The following is a 15,164-nucleotide window of genomic DNA, read 5'->3' as shown; positions in this document are numbered from 1 at the left end:
TCATGTTATACTATCTATATACAGATAATATATTACCTGTCCTCTACACCTTTCTATTGCACTTTGTGCCAGGCAATATATGGTATTACACAGCTCATTAAAAAGAGCTTCTGGAGTTTCTTCCTACCTCCAAGGCCACTGATTTCTAAGTACTCTTTACTCACCCAGTATCTAATTTCTCCATTCCTCAGTTGTCCTCTCTATACCCATGTCCCAACAGATTAACTATAAAACTCTTTCCCAAACTTCTACATGCTTGCCAGTCTTCCATGATGAAAACTCCTAACTAACTTTTATTCTCAGTTTATTTACCCTAGAGCTTTCCCCTGTATCATATCTGGGCAGGGAACTGAGGGTCAAAATTCTTTCTCTCAGGGCAACTGGCCCCACTCTGGCTCAGGCAGCTTGGGTGAGTTTCTGTCACTTTGGTTTCCAGCATGTGGTAGAGAAGACTCCACCAGCAGGAAGCATCTATGGAATTTAAAAAGCCCATGTTTTAGCCAGTTTTTACCAAGTGTGGGAGCTGCAGTTCTCCCAGAATTTCTAACTAGGCCACACTTTGGTAGATTTTTATAGGAATCAGTAAAAAAAATGCACCTGTCCCTAATGCACTTTCGCCAGGGATGAATGACAACTCTCAGACAGTCAAGTCAAATTAACCAGCACAAACTGTGACATATGATGAAGGTCACTGTCCTCCCTAACAAGTCATATTTGCTATATGAATATATTACTAGCTCTTATGACGAGAAAGTAACTGTTAAATCATATCATCTGTAAATCACTTCAAATCATTCCATAAGAGCTTACTTCTCATTGTTTTAACAGCCTGCAATCTGCGGAAGATGACTTTTATTCTGCAAAAACTTCATTCTGTAGAGAAATCTGATCTATACATGCTCTATGCTGTCCTAAGTCATCTGGACTTCAGACACAGGCATAGGCATTTTCTGAATAGAACAGATTTAAGAACTTTTCTAAGTGCTTTACTTTATTAGGACTTTAATAGAATGCCTCTCAACTAAAACCCCCCAAAATAATGTCTGCAAGCAAGAAAATAAAATTGGCCCTTAGTGTTTCGGGGTTTTTTTCATTGAGATGGGAAGCTAGAATTATTTAAGACACACACAGAAATACTCTGAAGAGAACTTGCCACGGCATATAGTCAAAATGCTGTGAATTCTCCCCTCCCCAAAGGGATCTGATCAGAGAATCACTTGTAGAAGCTCTTAGAAAAACTGTAAAACATCTGAGAAGGCACAGAACGTATTAACCCCTTTCACTGTACAGAAAGGAGCTTTGTACATGAGACAGTTGGAGAAGTGCCAGGGTACAAGTGCTTGAAAATCACAGTGTGCTGAAAGAAACTGAGTCTGTGAACTTCATCTGAATAGAGAGAAAGAGAAAAGGCTCCTGACATTATTAATATGAGTGTGTGACAGTGATAAATCACTAAGCTCAAATCTGACAGGTTCTGAAAAATGTTGAAGGAAGATTCAAGCCTTGAAAGTATCTGTGCAGGAAAACTAGAGAAGGTTTCTAGAAATCAACTATAAAGGGAACATTTGACGGATGAGTGCTAGACTTTAAAGCTGAATTAATTTGGCACAATGATACTATTGGACATACACTGGAGGTTTGTTTGAGATATGAGCATAGTATTTGGTGCAGGGTTTAAATCTACTTGAACTGGCAGGACACAATAAATGGAAACTTTCAATCTGAGTTACTGAAGCTGCTGGAGGAACTACCAGCAAGCCACTCAAGCTGTTCGCAGAGTCACATAAGGACAGAGGAAAACCCAAATGTAAGCTAATTTAGAGACAGAAGAAAAAGGTAGATTTAGGGTCTCGCCAGGAGACACCCACACCTCCCCAGCACTACCTGGAGCCTCAAATACTCAGTAACAAAACAGAGGATAGCACTGCAGAAACAGCCCTCCAAACCATAGAGAAAAAGAAGAGTGAGAAGCTTTGAAACCATCTGGAATCATTAATGTATGAATCTGTCTTGTCCTTCTCACTGAAGAACCAGTTTCGGTGAAGGTTAGAAGGGTTATGGTGCAATCTTTGTCCCACTGAAATTGTTGAGTGTTTTCCTGGTTTCTGTTACGTGATCCTGAAGAAGTATATTAGCTAAGCATTTATGAATACCAAATTCCAATGACTATATAGCTTTTATGCCCTTCAGCAAAATCAGCAGGATACACATAGAGTAGATCATAGTAGTTAGCATAATACACAGACAAGACCTTGCAATATTTTCAAGTCCATACCCTCTTTCGTACACTTTGACAAATGCATTATTGCACTTTCATACATTAGTTTTGTCCCAAAACACTGAATTGGGGTCATCTGGGCTACTAAATGCAAAACCTGCTCTAATATTCACATTGAAGAACTTTGCCAAGCAATTCTGCATATGCAGAATGACCGGCGACCTCTGCCTTTATAAGGCTTGCAAAGGCTCTACAGTTTCTTTTCATATAAATATGTGGCACAGATGTCCACAGAAGCCATCATCTTTCCTCAAAAATTGTCTCCAATACTTGCGCAAATGGTGAAAGAGGCTTTTGATATTCTTTCAGTCAAGACCAAAAGCAGAAGCCATAACCATTTCCTGGCAACACCAATACAGAACATAGTTGTTTTAAATTTGTTTTGCATACAAAGATCATCATTGTTTTCAAATAATATATTGTACTACCTAATGTTTTCGTTTGTGCTTTTATCTCCTAAAGTCTCATTAACTAGATCAAGGATATAACACAGCCACAGAATATCAGGGCTGCTATTAAAAACACCAAATTTAGCCATATACTAACTTGTCATGAAAACAATTAATTGCTGGTCTGAATTCATCTGGTCGTACTCAAATCACTTCCTGTCAAATATCTGCAGAGGATCAAGTTATTCTTCATGGTTTTGTGGTAAAATTTTGCTTTTAATTCCTTAATCCATTTCTTTCACAGATTTTTCCCGAATTTCTTTTGATCTAACTTCCATTTGAGGAGGAAAGGTCTTTAGATATTACACTAGGAAAATTTTGAGGCCGTTATTCTTTCTGTATCAATCCTTAATTCACTTCTATTCCAGCTATGCATTTTTTACTGATGCCGTTATTTCTACATAACTTTTTTGCTAGAACTCCCACCCTACTCTCAGTGAAGTCATTCAGCTGGAATCTCTATCACTTTCAATAGTCATTATATTGTACAAAGGCAGAAAATATGAAATAGCTAGACAGTAGGAAAAAAGGTCATTCTATTAAAATATAGCTGGATTGAGAACAGGGCCAAAAAAAAAAGCAAGATTTCAAAAAATTAGCAGAGCTTTTTTTTCTTTTTGTTCAGTTTTGCTGGTTGAGAAGTTTGTAAGTTTTGCCTTTCTTCCAGATATACACCACAGTTTTTTAGTACAAGATGCTAAAGAACATGTAAGACAAGATCTTTTCATAAGTACTAGACGAAAACGTACTTTGCTTTAATACGTAAGAATTCCAATATCTTTCTACAACTAATGAGTTTCAGACAACTGAAAAGTTGATGCAGCGATTGAGTTAAAGACTTTCCAAGTAAACACGAATCCTAAAAAGGAAGGGACTGCAGATCCAGTTTCCCCTTGCCAACTGCATTTTTGCCCCTACTCTGTGAAGAAAGCATAAATCCTCTCCCACAATCTGGCAGACACTTTCCTCTGTCTGCATTTAATCAGCATTTTCCTATTACAGGCCCAGTTCTCCCTCCTTGAACTTTTGTCACTTGTCCCTCATTAAGAAAACAAAACACATTTTCCTTCTTCAGTGCTCTCATTTCTTCCAGCTTGGTCTTCTTCTAGAAGGAGGACGAAAGAAAGATCACCTATCCACTACCCCATCCTATCTTAGCAGTTACAACTTGCTTCTTTAAGTGCAGTACAAACTATCTAACATTTTCCCCACCGTTATTCACCGCAATGCAATGAATTTAAGGGTGCTTTGGCTTGAACGTTGCTGTATAGAAACAAATTCGTGTATTATTAATAAATACAACATGACAAAATACTTATGATAAGACAAAAAAAACCCACTGAAGACCGAAACATTTGCACGGCCTTCATGGAGCTTTGGATGAGGTCTTTCATACTTCTCTGTATCGCATTACTACGATACGGAGCTAAAAGGGACTGGCAAAACAGGAGCCTTAAAACCGTCCAATTTATTCACAGAGCGACTACTTAAGGTCGTATCAAGCTATTCTTGTCTCTGCTGGTTCTGTAAATCACAAGTAACTCCCAAAAGCAATAATTACTGTCACAGTTACTTCACAAAGGAGATGGTACCCGCATTCTAGAAGAATAACAGAAAACAGAGATATATGTTAAGTGTAAAATGGATGTTACTGCCTACACTAGATGTGCTTCTCATGACAAGCAATGCAACACTTCACCAGAAGACTAACTCCTTGCAGGTGGATAAAACGGACTCCTTTCTTCCCTTCAAATATGTTCGTATGTTTTCATATATAAGGCCCACATTAGCACCAAGATATTAAGTTATTACGTGCATAATTACACAATAATATTAATTTGATTTTAGGTGTCACTTAATATTGGATGCCTGACTTGCAGGCAATACGCTATGCCATTATTATTAATATAAATACATTAGATTGTTTGCTATTCAAAGTGCACCAGGTGAGAATATGCAGACTACTTTTATATTCTCCATTGTGGTATTTAATGCCTACTGTTTAAAGTGACAAAGCAGAACACAGAACGAAAACCAATCCCTCTTCTGTAGCAACTCTACAATATTCCTGAAAATGCTGATTTGCCTTTCTGTTTAATTGCTAAAAATCGTAATAACCTTGGAACCAGATTTAAAGTACAGATTTAAAGGAAATCTATAGAATGGCCAGATTAAATAACAAAGCTGATTGATTATTATCAGAATATCACACAAATCATACGTGTTATGATCTGACCTTCTGGAGCTGGTTTACTCGCATTTGTTTTTTCCGGATCCTTCACCTTGGATTTATTCGTTTCTTTTCTTCTTTCTATATCTTTAACTAGAAAAGTAAAGGGAAAAATCAATCAAACCAGAAAGAGTGCAGTCAGATGCATATTATTTCCCTCTTCCAGACAGAGAAGACGTTTCATGCAATATCTGGCAATACACTTAGGTAACAAGTGACTGTTACTGCGTTTTCCCTCCCTTTATTTGGGTTTATTCTTTTTATGAATCTGCCCACAACCGATCATCATTAAAGTTCTCAAAAGTAACTCTCCTCACACAGGAAAGGCTAAATACAGTGACATCAGCATCTAAGTCCATGCTGACAAGAGCCAGCACTGGAAATACAGCCCAGAAAGTTGGCAAAGCTAGCTGGGAAAGTCCAGCATTGCAGGGTTCCACTCCAAGTCATCCAGCACAAAAGCACATAAGCCAGCTGTTATGCTATCCTCTTTAAAGATTCAGCTTAGATCCCATGCCCAAATCTGTGTTCAGGGCATCAAATACTCCCATGAGAACAGAGCTGCTCCTGAGCTCAGAATTCAACAGCTTCCTGTCCCACTAGTGAGTGGGACAGCTCCCTTACTTTGTTTCAGAGCCCACGTAACAGCTAAGCAGAACTCAGGCTGATTAGCAACTCCTAATATTACATGAGTAGCCAGTATCATTTTACCCCATCATAATTTGAAAGATTCTGGCAAAATCATTGCTGAAGTCACGTATTTGTCTAAAAAAAACCTTTCAAAATTTCCTTAGAAAGTTAATTGCTGTCAACACCTCAGCTGCCTACAATGGCCAGGAACAGCTTAAAAACTAAACAGAGAAGATCTTTCACAGAAAAAATTCTACTCCAAATAAAATCCTTTGGATTATGACTAACGTTCATCAAAGCAGTCATTAAGTCTTAGCCAAGATCAGACTCACTGTGCTAAGTCCCTTACAAAACACTGGGAGAGGGTGAAGGAAGACTGTCTGTCCCTTGCAACATATGATACAAAATAGACAACACAGGTATTCTGGTTTACAAGAGCGGAACCAAAGCCAAATGAATTTCACTGGTTTACCCAACTGTATATGGAATATCTGAAACAGAGCCAAGAATGAAACAGAGTTCTTCCAAGTCCAATACAAAATATAACCACAAGACCATTGTCAAACATCATGGTGTAACCTTCAGGAGGATAAGCCTCTGCAACACTTGCGACCTTCGCAACACATATAGATGTAGAATACTAGTGAAAAGTAACTGAAATTTTGACTCCTCACCCCAGAATAATATATTATATGTACCTGTGCATCACCTGTCCCTTTAAAGAATGGTTGTGAAACGGATTCAGTAGTAAATTCAGGTCCACAGGCTTGGTGAGGAGTCAGCTTCTATCAATGCAGACCTTGTTTATTAGCTGGGTTAAAATAAAGCCTTGAAGACACCAGGTCTTATTCAAAAGTCTGGGTTTAATCTTTACCTTAACAAGTCTCTAAATAAAGTAAAAGAGGTTGAATTGCCAGAAAAATACTAGGAAGAAAGGATGTCATGACTTAGCCAACTAAGAGCATTCCTTTGAAAAAAGGCTGAGAGCAAGCACCACTAAGGAGCTGCTGATGGCTTCCTCTACTTTAGTGCTGCTGAAGATATCCAGACATCAGGGTGGGTCTCCAAAGGAGAAAGAGTACAAAAATCAGTGAAAATGCTCATAGGAGACAACGTGGTCACATCCCAACAGAGATTTTTTGGATTTGGGAAAGCTATTTCTAACTGTCAAGATTCTAGCCACATAGGAAAAACAGAAGAAGACAACAGTTTTTTATCCACCTGTTTGCACAGATGATTAACTTAACCACTGCACGTTTTATGGTTGCATTTTAAAAGCACAAAATTCCTCAGTGATCTTTCTTAATAGCGTACTCTGTAGGACAACTTACAGGCAGTACTAGAATAAGAAACTACATCTGCCTATATAAGAGCAATAATCTCTTAACAATAAAATTTTACTGTAGGTTTGAGAATAATTTTCTTTGTAGATCAATTTCACTTCAGCAGCATTAAAAATATACTTCCAGTGCACTAGAACCCAGGATATTGTCAAAGCTTCGGATTTGCTTTGACCTTTTATCATGTTAAGAATCAGTGACCACTTTGTCAGAAAAGGGGGAAAAAACATAAAAATACAGGATTAAAAAAAGGAAATCTTTGCATACAATCTGTACCTGGTTTTACTCATGCAAGGCATTATACTGTCAAATGGAACTCCAGTCTCATTAACTGTTACATGTTTTCATTGGCAGCAAAGAAAGAATGCAATTAAATAGACTGTAACCCCCACATTCTTAAATCAAGCTGCCAGTTCTGTTTTTCCTAAGGAATAGAACTAGTTTAAAAAACAAATACATCTAATACTACAGAATTTGGTGTAGCTGTTCTGTAGGCTGCTCTTAAAGCTAAAATAATCTGCGGTTTTGTGGGTTTCGTATGTAGAGTGGTACTTAAAGTAGTAAACACATAGTTGCAGTGGTGAAAAGCTAGAAGGACTCTGACATACACCACATCAAGTAGTCAACACGTTGTACTATGCGCTGATTCCGAAAGAAAGGTGATTTAGCAATGAGAATAAGAGACTAGTATCCTCCATCAACAGTTTTTATAATATTCACAGTGTCGAAGGAATTCAGAATGCTTTCAACTGTACTCCCAGACTGTCAACATTTTTGTCTTCATTGACCAAATCCATGCTGATCCTTTTTAACTGATCCTGACCTGTTTCAGATGTAAATCAAGCCAAACCAGTGTTCTGCCTGTGAAATTGTTATAAGAACACTATGTTTTTGCTACATATAGACATTAATATAAACGTTAACGGTATGTACAGGATAGATAAGAGAGCCTTGATGATAATTTGCAAACATATTTGACAGCTGAAGACCAACAAGAACCTAACCTTTGATAGTGCCATTGAACTAGAAACTGGTCGACAGTTCGCACAGCTCTAAGAACCTTTTAATAAAAAAAGCTGGACAGAGGGAAGGAAATTTTATAAATATCTTGCCTTCTTGTTTCTGCTTACTGAAGATTACATGAGATATTGGCTAATGTCATAAAGGAATGGGGAAGATAGGAATCCTGAAACAATGCAAACGGCAATAGCCCAAAGCACCTCAGGATAAAAACCTCTTGTGTAACAGCAATTGGATTAGGTCAGCCCTCCAGCTGTAACCGCTCAAGGTAAAATCTGTGGCTCTGATCAGCCTCCCTCCATAGCAGAAAGTGTTTTTCCATTGTCGCTCTCTACAGCTGAGGCTGCTACAATTTCATAAATCGCATTAAATGACTGATAAAGAAATTCTGTGTCAGGTATGAAAGATACGTACTTCTGAACTGGCCTTGGGCTGGCTTGCTCTCCTTGTCTTCACTGAATGCAATGATCTGAAGGGCATAGTTTTGATCTGGAATAAGTCCTTGAATAATTGCTTTGGTTGCAGTGTTTTGAAGAATTAACTGATTGGTTTTTCCACCTGTAATGGGAAAGACAAAAAAAAAACAAAAAAATAAACACATAACCTTGTGTTTGCTTTCCTTGGAATAAGGTAAATTTAATGACTTAAAGCGACCTCAAGCTCTACAATCAACCAAGTGAAACTGATTACCCACTCGGAATTGATCCAGACAGCCAGGCCAGAGTCAGAGCGTCCCAAAAAAGTAAGAAGTCAAGCAGCCTGACCAAAGACTTTACCAGGCCAGTCTTCTTGGATACAAATACCCTCTGTGATAGATCAGCCTTACGTATGTACCCGGGCCTCATGCAGTACCCAAGGTGACTAGCATAACTATTTATAAAGGAGAAAGAACACTTGGCAATAAGAGGAAGCAGCTTAAGAAAAGGTCAAAACAAACCAACCAGCCAATCCACAAAGCATGCACGGCCTGCTTTAAAGCAGAAAGAATTGCAGACTAAAGAATAATCATAAAACCATAGAACCACATAGGTTGGAAGGAACCTCTGCAAGTCTTCAGTTTACCCTCCTGCTTACAGAAGATCCAGTTAGAGCAGGCTGCTAAATCACAGAATCACACACACAATCACAGAAAATGGCTGAGGTTGGAAGGGACCTCTGGAGATCATCTAATCCAATCTCCCTGCTCAAGCGGGGTTACCACCTACAGCACGTTGTCCAGGATTGTGTCCAGATGGCTCCTGAATATCTCCAGCAAAGGAGACTCCACAACCTCTCTGGGCAACCTGCTCCAGTGCGCTGTCACCCTTCCTTATGTTCTGACACAGCTGCCCGTGTTTCAGTTTGTGCCCATTGCCTCTCGTCCTGTCACTGGGCACCACAGAGAAGAGTCTGGCCTCATCCTCTTGACACTCCCCCTTCAGATACTTCTACACAATGATCAGATACCACCCCTCCAACTCTTCTCTTCTCCAGGCTCAACAGGCCCAGCTCTCGCAGTCTTTCCTCACACGAGAGATGCTCCAGCCCCCTCATCATCTTTGTAGCCCTCTGCTGGACTCTCTCCAGGAGTGCCATGTCTCTCTTAAACTGAGGAGCTCAGAATCGGACACAGTACTCCAGGTGTGGCCTCTCCAGGGCTGTGGAGAGGGGCAGGATCACCTCCCTCCACCTGCTGGCAACACTCTTCCCAGTGCAACCCAGGAGACCATTGGCCTTCTTGCCCACAAAGCCACATTGCTGGCTCATGGGCAACTTGTTGTCCACCAGCACTCCCAAGTCCTTCTCGGCACAGCTGCTTTCCAGCAGGTCAGCCCCCAGCCTGTAGTGCTGCATGGGGTTATTCCTCCCCAGGTGCAGGACCCTGCACTTGCCTTTGTGGAACTTCAGGAGGTTCCTCTCCGCCCATCTCTCCAGCCTGTCCAGGTCCCTCTCAATGGCAGCACAGCCTTCTGCTGTGTCAGCCACTCCCCCCAGTTTAGTATCATCAGCAAACTTGCTGAGAGTGCACTCTGTCCTTTCATCCAGGTCACTGATGAGTATGTTGAACAGGAGGCTTTGTTCAGAAGTTTTCTGAGTATCTCCAAGGATGGAGATTTCACAGTCTCTCTGGGTAGCCTATTCTAATATTTGACCACCCTCATGGTAAAAAAATTTTCCTAACACCTGAATGAAATTTCCCATTTTCCAATGTGTCTCCATTGTCTGTTGCACTATCCCTGTGCACCTCTGAGAACAGTCTGCCTCCATCTTCTCTACATCATCCCATTACGTACTTGTAGACAGCAAAAAGATCTCCCCTGAGCCTTCTCTTCTTAAAACTGAACAAATCCAGTTCTCTTCATATGCCATGTGCTCCAATCCTCTATTTTGGTAGCCCTCCACAGGACTACTCTCAGACGTCAAGTTCTTGAAGTGGGGAACCCAAAATAGGACACTGCTTCAAGGACTTGCAGTGTCTCACCTGCCAAACACAGTGAAAGAACCACCCTTGACCACCTGCCTACATTTTTGCTCACACAGCCTAATGTTATCATCATCCTTCTTTGCTGCAAAGGCACACTGTTCAACTAGCCCACCTGTACCCCCAGGTCCTTTTCTGCAAACCTTATCCAGCCTGCACTGGGGCAGCGGGTTACTCCGGTCCAGCTGCAGGAATTTGCATTAGTGTTTGTAGAACTCCATAAGGCTCCTGTCAACCTTCTCCAGCCTGTCCAGGACCCTCTGAATAGCAGCCCTGCCTTCTAGCATTATCAACTGCTCCCCCCAATTTAGTATCAAACTTGTAGAGACTGCACAGTCTCATCTTCCAAGAGAAATATTATGAGGTGCCACGCTGTCTGAACATGAGAGGCTTATTAAAAAATAAATAAAAGTACATGTAAAGTAGACATAAGCTCAGGGGTTTCATTGCCTTCTGTTTTGCACATTTCTAAGGAGGTGAAAAGGTAGAGGGAAGCAGAAGAAAAACACCAGAGAAGTCCTCTGGTGATCTAAGGGAATTTCTGGGGTACACGAAATAGAAGAGGGCTTAACACTCTGAACAGAAGCATGATTATACTTACTCTGTTCTCCAGCCCACACCCTCCATTTCCTGCCGTGACAACAGGTCTTCATAAGCATTTTAGTTACAAAAGAGCATCTGATAGTGTTGACAGCTTTTCCTCCTGGCTTGAGCAATTCACCACATCAAATAGATGGCCAACTACTCAGATGATGGAAAGACAGAATACAGGAAATGCACTGACAGAGCAGGTTAAGAAGGAGAAGCAACATAAGGTGTTGTTTAAGCAAGAAAGTCAGGATTCAGAGAACTCACCAAACGATGGAATTACAGGTTTTTTAATGTTTTATGTTTCACGAAAAAGCTGATAGGCCCTTTAAATGAAAGGCAATTAATTCAACTCGTAAAGGGATCATAACACAAAGAAGTACAAACCTAAAAGCCTTTTGTCTATGACCTAAAACACTAAAAATTAACTGACAAAGATTAAACATAGAGGCAGTGTTTTGTAACACAAAGGAGTGCAATTTTAAAAAAAAAATCTTCAGCTACCGAAACCCAAAGAAATAAAAATCATTTTTCAGGGTGAACAAACTAGGAGTTGTTAACTAGCTTTATACTGTCCGCTACCTCTCTTAGCGCAACAAAGTCTAAGTCCTGTTTAGGTTAGTCTGAAGAACTTTTGGAAGACAAGAAAAATGAGTTTGCTTTCACTGGTAACGTCAGATCTACCAACTAATGCCAGTGACAGATCTACTATACTATAGTACTACTACATGGAAAGTTTCACCAGGATAATTACCATAGTCTCTTAAGAGACATCCCTGAGATGCTTATGCCCATTCCACATACATAGTACAATTTTAAGCAACAGGTATCTCTAGAAAGAATACTAAGTGCAAAATGCCTAATAAGACAATACACTGAAGGTACACAGAAACTAAGCCAGTGCCACATTTGCAATAGCTCATGCATTTAATTATGCAAACACAACACTACATCATCCACCACATGTTTTCTGATCGCCTTGTGACTAGCTGGCAGGGAAAGCCCCCACCCCTTCTGGTTTACCTGGAAGTACATCTGAACAAGAAGTCAACTCCCACTAACCATACAAGGGCTACCATTTTGATCTATTTTATGGCAGGGAGCTGTCATATTTGCTAATGTCACAGTCACGTTTTCATATGGCTCTGTCATTGGCTGGCTGCCAAATTAGAGACAAGGTGGTAAACTCATGTGCATAGAAGTCTCCAGCCTGAGTACATTTCATAACTCTCTCAATTTTTTACCCATGGAACTAAGCAGCCTTCCCCAAGCACTGGAGTTCAAGGGCTGCAAAGGGCTCCCACATTTTTTCAGCACCTTTGAAAATCAAAATTATATAGGCTCTCTTTCACAACGTGAATATTATGGAGTGGACAGCATGATGACTGTGGAGAAAAAGCAATTTGTTGCGTGGTACACAGCTAATCAGGAAAATATTTCTGAACTGCAAAAAGAATTGAGTTACTATTGCCAACAAGACGCAAAAATTTTGAGGGAGGCCTGCAGATGACACAAGAATGAGATTATAGTGATGACCTGACACACATTCTATGAGAAGGAGGGTGATGAAAAGGTGAAGGTTTATTGCTGCATAGATCTATTTCAGTATACCACGCTGCTTCTACTTGAAGGTCCATGTCCTGCTTTGTGTTCCTTAAACCTAAAGTAGCAGCACTCCTCTCTCCGGATAGCTATCACTAGAGCAAAAAGATATATTTGACCCCCTCTGTTCAACAGCACACGTACACAACCAAGAAGGAAAAAAATAAACTCTGTCACACATTACAAAGTGGGGAGTATCAAGTGAGTGCCTACTTTTGGATGGTTACACAGTCACTGACAGGGTGCTGATGCTTTCAAATTTAATGGTTGCTTTTTCCACAACCGTATCAAATGCTACCACAATTAGGAAAGACAGCCAGCATTCAGAGGTGACAGAATTTCCTAGAGACGAGCAGGGACCGGTTAGATTTAGTTACCACCTAAAGTAACCACGTTAACCGGCTCAAAGTATGGAAGCAATGACCTGTCTTGGCGGACTCAGCAGGGGGGCAGAAGCTGTGTATAACCCTTCTTACTTCTACTTGCGTGATATATCCACTTTGTTTTCCATTCCAAAAGTTCAAGTTTTTGTTCAATTTTTTAAAAGCCTTTTTTTTTTTTAAAGTTTGTTCTAAAAGCGTTCTTGTCTTTTCTAGGGAGCTCACTATAGGAGAAGGCCCAGGGAGATCCATCTCAAAGCTTTGGCTGAAAGAGTTACATAACTGTAATTCAGTTCCTATGTTCTCCCTTGAATACTTCCTAGACTTCCTTATACCCCGGAAGAAAGGTAAAGACAGAGGATCAGCAACAATTCCCAAGGACTATAGTAGAAGCATAACTAGCATCCAGCCTCTTCTATCTGAGGCATTCAGTTCCTATATTCTATGCCTCTAGCCTCCCTGTGGTGAGATGGAGTTCTCTCTCCTTTTGTGCAGTCAGTACTCAGTTATCCATTGCTTGCTCACAATTCCTTAGTCCTGAAGAATGAGATTAGCCTCAGAAAAAACTATGTGGCCTTAGGTGTAGGTCATGACGGTCATTTTGTTTTACAAAAGTATATAAAGACTTTTTTTTTTTTTTACCTGAGCTTGGAGTGACAAGAAGCTTATATCCAGTGAATTGCCCTTTTGGGGCTTTCCATGAGATCTGTACACTATCAGGAGCGACTACATTGTATCTTAGTCTTGTTGGTGGGGACACTGCAAGTGGGGAAAGAAAACAACATTTTAAATTCCAAAAAAAAAAGCAATTATCACTTTTAAATAAACGTTAAAATAAACAGATATAGGAAGACAACACACAATTGTAATGACAAAGGATGCAAGTTATTCAAAATGTCACAAACACCAGTTTATTAGTTTGTAAAAATTACATTATCCCCAGGTGCACTACTTCCCTCAGACATACCTTTTATATATCTCTTAATAAAAACAAACTAACAACCTAATGGCAGAGGATAGAAAGACAAACAGTGTTAGACGTTAAGACTCTAGCGTAGCAGGCAAAGCTGGTAATATAAATGCTCTTTGTTAATGTATGAGAATTAAAATTGCTCTCCTTGCTTACACTGACGATATGCATTGCCTAATCTTCTTTACCTCACATTACTGGAGAGCTTTTGCCCATATTTAAAGTCACTCAGGGCCAAATTTTCAAAGCCTTGTGAAGACACAGTTTTCAAGAGGAGAGGAAGGCATGCACGAGGCAGGAAGAACATTGGCTGCCCAATTTGCAAAGCTTGCCTCAGGGGCTCACACAGTTCTCCAGCTGCAAGCACTGCCTTGGTCTCATCAAGGCTAGCAGACACGCACAGGCTAGTTAAGATTTAGGCAGGGGCTCTCTAAGGGTGGAAAGCAAAGATGGCCTCTACTCATCTTGTGCCATCACCTAGGAATCAAACAGGAGCAGCAGCTGAAATGAGTAAAAGCATGAAATGATTGAGAGAGATGACATTTCAGTGAAGCAGTGCACAGAGGAAGAAGTGGAAGTCTTCCATGGCTTTGTATCTCTGCTGAGGCAAGCTCCGCTGAGGTTGGACAATACTCTGCACAGCACTTCTGCTCTGCTCCAGGGAGCAATAACCCTCCTTCTTCACAGCAAACAACTGAAGCAGAGCTGCTAATTGTGCAGTCTGTGGCATCCAAAGCTGTCAAGGGGCAAGGGATCTTTGTACATTTTAATGGGTTTTGGCCCACTCACAGCTAACTGGTCTAGAGCAAAAGGCAGCCCAGGGAAGCTGTCCAGAGGGCAAGCAATAGAAAGGGATAGAAAAGCCTAGCAAACTCATCTGTCATCCTTACCCCTCCTCTTCACACTACCTCCGCAGCTCCCCAAACTTTTTCTGCCACTTTCTAACACCTTCATGCCACTGTCACAACCGCTCTTAGGGCTTCTATTGGAAAGTCTAAAAAAAGAAGGAATTCATCCAGAGGGAGGAGTAGCAACTTGCTTACCTCAGGGACCAATATAGCTTTTTAATGGCCCAGGCCCATGGCCACGGTCTCTTGGCCCACCAGATACGATAAGCCAATAGTTCTCATGGCGTTTCGAAGATTTAAGGATTACAGAGCACTGAGCATCTCAGTGTACAGGTAGAAGGTGCTATCCAACACCCTCTGGCCTCTCC

At 40.6% G+C, this 15,164-nt stretch overlaps 1 protein-coding gene across 5 annotated transcripts in view; it reads right to left on the bottom strand.

The window, feature by feature from the left end:
- The window catches only part of COL14A1 (collagen type XIV alpha 1 chain), a 139,017-nt gene that overhangs the window by 115,293 nt on the left and 8,560 nt on the right, over positions 1-15,164 (bottom strand). For 3 of the 5 annotated variants that reach the window (XM_068933182.1, XM_068933183.1, XM_068933184.1), the window contains exons 3-5: positions 13,621-13,737; positions 8,362-8,505; positions 4,964-5,050 (exon numbers count right to left, since the gene is read on the bottom strand). The exons of the other annotated variants lie outside the window; for them this stretch is intronic. In XM_068933182.1, the coding sequence (XP_068789283.1) occupies positions 4,964-5,050; positions 8,362-8,505; positions 13,621-13,737 (348 nt within the window). The remainder of the gene's footprint in view (positions 1-4,963; positions 5,051-8,361; positions 8,506-13,620; positions 13,738-15,164) is intronic. 5 annotated transcript variants of the gene reach the window in all.

The sequence above is a fragment of the Struthio camelus genome, chromosome 2 (assembly GCF_040807025.1).
Source record: "Struthio camelus isolate bStrCam1 chromosome 2, bStrCam1.hap1, whole genome shotgun sequence".
NCBI classification, from domain to species: domain Eukaryota; kingdom Metazoa; phylum Chordata; class Aves; order Struthioniformes; family Struthionidae; genus Struthio; species Struthio camelus.
Note: the sequence above shows the minus strand (reverse complement) of the source record. Positions and strands in the feature narration are given on the sequence as shown.